Source organism: Pinus tabuliformis, chromosome 4_2 (genome assembly GCF_031772625.1).
Source record: "Pinus tabuliformis cultivar Carrire ecotype Pingquan chromosome 4_2, CPIR1, whole genome shotgun sequence".
Classification (NCBI taxonomy): domain Eukaryota; kingdom Viridiplantae; phylum Streptophyta; class Pinopsida; order Pinales; family Pinaceae; genus Pinus; species Pinus tabuliformis.
In genome coordinates this window covers 749,603,009-749,609,531 of record NC_142304.1, presented here as the reverse complement: position 1 = coordinate 749,609,531, position 6,523 = coordinate 749,603,009, and the positions used below count along the sequence as shown (strand labels likewise).

General features: G+C 33.3%; 1 protein-coding gene across 1 annotated transcript; it reads left to right on the top strand.

Annotated features, from left to right (window-relative positions):
* The first annotated feature begins 2,945 nt into the window (after positions 1-2,945).
* LOC149171765 (peroxidase 5-like) lies at positions 2,946-5,009 on the top strand. Its single transcript, XM_089427588.1, has 4 exons — positions 2,946-3,362; positions 3,658-3,849; positions 4,148-4,325; positions 4,524-5,009. The coding sequence occupies exons 1-4, from the start codon at positions 3,129-3,131 to the stop codon at positions 4,946-4,948; spliced, it is 1,029 nt and encodes a 342-aa protein (XP_089283714.1). The 5' UTR covers positions 2,946-3,128; the 3' UTR covers positions 4,949-5,009.
* Positions 5,010-6,523: the final 1,514 nt, after the last annotated feature.

Genomic DNA, 6,523 nt, shown 5'->3' with positions numbered 1-6,523 from the left:
TGAAATTAGAGATACAGTGATTTCATCCCTCACCAGTATGTGCCACAAATTTTACCTAGTAAATTCATCATATGCTTGGTAATTATACACTCAACAAAGCAACAACTTTGTCAAGACCGTGGTGCCCTCTTCCAGAAACGAAACTTCTACATTCACCCCCACTGTTTACTATCTTCTTGAAGCTCCCAAATTTCTTTTCTTGCCATTCAATAATTTTTTTTTATATCTTCCATACCAATGAGGCCCTTATTCTATCATTATGTAATGATATAGAAAACTCTTATCTAGATGCATTTGTAGAGCTATTCTGCAATTTTTTGATAGCGAAAGATGGAAATATTTCATTGTAAAGCAAACAGAATACATGATCATTATTGACGAATGGAACAATGGCCTCCATAGGGATTCCTTGAACATTCACTCTCTCATCTTCTAGAAGTTTCCCTCATACACCATATATTGTCAATTAATTGATTAATATCAAACTCGCAAACATGCACACATACACTTCGGTGGATCAATCTTGTGAGGAGTAGAAAGATCTATACACCGGTTCTTTCATTCACACTGAGGACTATTCAACACTAGGATACAGTGGGCTACCTCTTTATACAAATTTCTCTCTTTTCCTACCATATAATTGATGGAAAAAACAAAATCCACACAACCAATCACTCTACTCTGCCTCTTACAGTATCTTGGACCCTCTATAACCGCTTCTCTCACGAGGGAGTATGGCCCAAAAATGCTTTGATACAAAGTAAGAATCTAATTGCACAACATAAAATTTATTTGTATATTCATCTTCAAAACCAATATACATCACAATAATATAGTGCATATGAGATCCAACAGATTTTGAATTAGGAGAATATTGTGCAGAAAATCTCTCACCAAAATCGAATAATCCTAAAACCACTCTCTAAAATAAACATTATTCGTAACATTAAGTTTGTATTACCATGATATATCCATCATAATAAAAGATTTAGCAACCATTTAGAGAGATGAAATCTCTTTGGTAGAAACTTATTTTAGAGTTCAAAAATTGAAAAAAGGTTTTCCTCAATCCCATTCGATGTTTTCTATTTTTGTGATTAAGATGGATTTTATATTCATTATTTTGGTAGATCCCTAATTAAGATGTGCATGTATATACCATGTGTAATTTTTTGTTATTTAAATTGTATTTTTTAATACATAAGTAATTCAATCTCTTGCAAGTTTTATAGAATATACAATGTAAACTTACAGTTCAAACACATTGTTAGTGGATTTCAAAATATAAGTGTGTGTGTGTCAAAATGTAGAATAATAAGGCTAGAATTTTTTTAATCATAGGAATTTATAAACTTAAATTTCTCTCAAACCATATACCACATGCACCATCTACCATATACTATTAAGAGAAGTAATCTCATTTGTGAAATTTTATACTAATATTTAAAAAAATATCTATCATTACTAATCTTATTCATACTTCAAACTTCTTCCATACTTGCTAAAAAAATTCATGATATATTTCTTTCTCTTCTTTTTGACCTTTAAAAAAGAAAGTTTACATTGAAATTCGTTACACTTCAAAATAATAAAATTATTTTTTTAAAATAAAAAATATAAACTTTCAAAAATGATATATAAAGATAGAACTAAATGAAAACTAAATTTAATACGAAGTTAGAAGTTAATGAATTGATGATTGATTCATTAATAATTAAATAAAAACCACATCTAACACAAGGTTAATGATTAACTCATTACTATACCCAAAGTAACGACAATACTAGGCTTCCCATTGCACACGCTGTTATAATGATGTTAACGTATTTCATTTTGCTCACTGCTGGGAAGATTTCATCTCTGGCTCGGGGTATTAGTGCTTATCAGCAAAGTTGTTATAATGATGCAAACTTATTTCATTTCTTCATTGCCGAAGAGATTCGAAAATATTTTATTTGTGGTGGGTGAGATTTGCCAGGCTAAGTTTAAGTAATTATCATATAATACTCCCCGATTTGAGCAACCTTACACATACGTTTGAGAGAGCTTTGTTCAGGAATGACACCATGGGCGGCATTTGAAAAGTAAGCAGAGTTTATTATTTGTGTATAACCAGTTCATTACCTAATTCGTGTTCACAGCCAATGGTTGCTCTAAGCGGTTTATAAGTGGACAAAGATGCAAAACATACCTGCATGAGCGGTGTCAGAGTGGCAGTATTTAAAAATGCATGAGCGATGTCAGAGTGGCCGGCATTTAAAAAGTGATCGGGACTCAGTCTACGTAGCCGGTAGCGGTTCTTCTGCAGTGAACTCATAATAAATAACTGCATGTTGATGACATCAAAACGTGTGCGTAAAGTTTCCTCGTTATGTAATGTAAGACCCATTGTGTTTAATAACATTATCTTAATCGAGAAAAACACCTTCCTGCTCTTAGCTCTGGATTCATTTCGATTGATAACATTATATTAATAGAGAATAAAACACCTGGTTCTCGAAGATTCAAAGAGGTAGTCTCTGTACATTGTAAATTGAGGAATTCAGGAGGTAATCTCTGTAGATAGTTAACAATATAAGGAATTCAGGAGTTCAGGAGGTAAACTCTGTAGATAGTCAACAATATAAAAAGTTCCAGAGAGCAGATTTAGCAGACATGTCAGAACTAGAGAATCGAAACCATTCCTCTTGCCACTCAACCTATAGACGCTCTCCATTATAACTCGTCGAATAGCTGTAAGGTCAAAATCACGTGTAGAAATAGGAAAGCTGTTTTACCTATTCAATTCAAGTCTTACACTGCATCTTGATAACGACGTGTCCACGTTTTTACTTGTGGTAATGGATGGATGTGAGGAAGGTTGATGTCTTTTCACGAAGTCTTCTGTTTGGACAACATCCTATAAATACAGAGCGTTTATTGAAAGAGGCACTGCTTATAATCAAAGCTTCTTTACCGATCCCCAGTGGCACGGATTTCTGTAAGTTAGCGACAAAGCATTAGCATGTTTCCTCTCTACGCTAACTAGAAACTTCTTTTTCATCTGGAATTTCCTAGAGGCTCTATAATTATTATGTACTGACTATCTAATAGTTTCTTCATATACAAATCGAGATAGTGCAGCTTTTATGCGTATTGAAACGGCAATGGCGAAGACCGATCAGTACTCGGCCCTTCTTGGTCTGTTACTTTGTGCTGGTTTGGCAGCGGGTGTTAATGGGGCTCTTGAAGTGGGTTACTACGATCACAGTTGTCCAAAAGCGGAATCCACTGTGTTCGAGGTTGTGAGACATGCATTCCTGAAGAGTCGAGAAGTAGCTCCTGGACTCATAAGAATGCATTTCCATGATTGTTTCGTCAGGGTAGGCTTCAATATTCCATTATTAAATTTTGATAAACATATCAACGTTCGGGAAATGCAAGTTTTCACAGACCTTGATAATGCTTTGGGCTATTTCTAGACGTTTCCCACTCAATAGGACAAAGCATATCAACATATTTTCCTCTCCATCTCTATTCCTAAGATCTAGATATATGTGCCTCTGCTAATCGTTATCCATTATCACCATCTACTCTTAATCTGTTACTCGTGAGTGCAATTCTAACGAAATTATAAGTTATAGTGTGTTTGAATGTTGAAATCATGACTGCTTTCAGGGATGCGATGGGTCTGTTCTCATAGACTCCACTGCCAAAAACACTGCGGAGAAAGATAGCCCTGTTAACAATCCGAGCCTTCACGGATATGACGTGATTGACACAGCGAAGTCGAGATTAGAGGCCATCTGCCCAAACATTGTTTCTTGTGCAGATATCCTAGCATTTGCTGCCAGAGATAGCACAAAGCTGGTAAGCATATCACAAATTATAAAAAGTTACAGTTTTACTACATGAGTCTACACAAGGATTTAAAGTTTTATTAATTTAAAGTATCAAAAGTATTTCAATTTTCTGTCCTCAAATGTCTCAAATAACGTTATCAAAGAATACAAATGTCTCTGTAGTTACCAGTGTACAGACATCGTTCGAATATAAGTCTATTTACCCTTTATATGATACTGAAGCAAGCGACAATGTGTATTTAATTTACCTCAAGAATTAGCAAACAATGCTGAAAAAAAATGAATTCTTTTATAATTGATTGCAGGCATCGCCACATAAACACACTCTGAGCTGGGATGTTCCTGCTGGACGAAGGGATGGACTTATTTCACTGGCTTCAGAAGTCGTGGCAAATATACCTGCCCCTACCTTTAATGTAACCCAGCTGACACAGAACTTTGCAGCCAAGGGTCTATCGCAGGAGGAGATGGTTATACTCTCAGGTGCATACTAATTTTTCTTAACGTATTGATGTTGGTATATGTTTGCTTGTGAAGTAAGGCCCTCCATTGCAATAAGATAAGTTACACTGGAGTAAAACAGTAACTGTATATCATATCAGGGTTAGTAAAAATATTTTAATTTGAATGTTCATCGCTGTAACTTGTAATGTTCATCCATGAGTGGGTGTATTGATGCAGGAGCACACTCAATTGGTGTCTCTCATTGCACTTCATTCGTGAGCAGGCTCTACAACTTCAGCACCACTATTCCGACTGACCCATCTCTTGATCCTATGCTTGCTGACATACTGAAGAAGAAGTGTCCTCAGGGAAGCCCCAGCAACAACATCACAACCGTGTTCATGGATACTTATACGCCTGAAACTATCGACAATCTCTACTACAACGGCCTTCTAAAGAAACATGGTTTGTTTACCTCCGATGCATCGCTGCTCACAGATCGAAACACCGCAAGCGTAGTCGACGCAAGCGCTGGGCGGCGTCACTTGCGCACGTGGCAAGAAAGGTTTGCCGCTGCCATGGTCAATATGGGAATGATCATCGAATTGACAGGCAACGAGGGAGAAATTCGTCGGAAGTGCAGTGTCATCAATAGCTCATAGGCTGAGCGAGACGTGGCACCCAGATGGGATGCTAGTTGATTGGAATGGGATTTAATCCTCGTCTCCTTCTAATAATAATGTAATAGAAAGAATAATAATAATAATAATAATAACATCGTCTTCATAACCTATTTGTTTTCCTCTTTGCTGAGGATGAGGATAATGAGATATGAAGTGAAACGATTGTTATTCATGTATTATGTATCTGTTTTGGTTAATAATAATTAAAACGTTTCGTATTCAAGTGATTATTTTATCATATATTTGTTGTTTTCCCAAATATGAAATTTCATGTTTGAGTCATTCTTGTTCAGTTAGGTAGGCAATATATTTTTAAAACACATATGGTTTTTAATAAATAATTATAATTTAAAAAATGTTATAAAAATAATCTAAATTTATTTTAATTTATATTTATCAGAAGATTTAGTTAAGGAGAAATAAAAAAAAAAAGAATTTTCTAATTATTTATGATATATATTTAATGAAAATAAATTTACACTAATTTTATAAATGTGGGAGAGGGGCATAAGTTAATTTTATATTTAATATGAAAAGAATCACAAATCTTTCTAATATAAAAAATACTATTGAATAATATTAAATATACTTTAATAAAAACACAACATCTATATATATGTAAAGGTTTCTCTTTGCATAAAAACATATGCATTTGATGGAACATTCCATGCACTTAAAAACCATTAGTTTTGTTAGACAAGAATTAAAGAACTATTATCCATTTTGGCATTGTAGCAAGAATCTATTTCAATAAATAAAGGCATAGTTCAAGTAAGATGACATGGATTTTACTATATTTTAATAATGGAAAGCTAATGCTTGGGATGCTCCTAACCTCTATATTATGAGGATGCCCTTTAGAAATGCGATGTTTAATCTCCATTCCATTTCACATAAAGTATCATTCATATATGTGTGAGAAAAAGTCATGGTTTTTATCAACCAAACACGCAAACGAAGTGTGATGCATATAAAAGCTTTTATTTTCACTATATTCTTATAGGTTTCTTGAACTTACATCGTCATATGGAAAGCACCCAAAATGTCAATGTTGCATTCTCAATCAAAGCAATCTTTAGCACTAAAAATTTGACACTATTGGTCTATCACATATAAAACAATAGTGTTTACATAAAAAAAAAAAAAAAAAAAAAACAAAGTATTGATTGTTTTCATGTACTCATCTTTATCTCACTTTCATTTGGCTTTATGTCAATTCAAGTTATTATATAAATTTGTGTTACATCTTTATTTCTATTTAACATGCATGTTCCCTAATAATTTTGTTACATAATTATGCTAGATCTATATTAGAAAATAGTTGTACCAAAAATTTTGTAGTATAAAATTTTTCTGGAAAATTTATTAGTTCAATATTCAATAATTTTCTCAAAATATTTATCAAAATTTATGGTTTAAATATAAATAAAATCTTGTATTTCCTATAAATTCATTGTATTAAAATATATGGTTCTAGATGTTTGACACTTGAAATGATCTACACTGGTATTTTTGAAAAAATTGTCATCTTAATAGGACAAGAAAAATAATTAG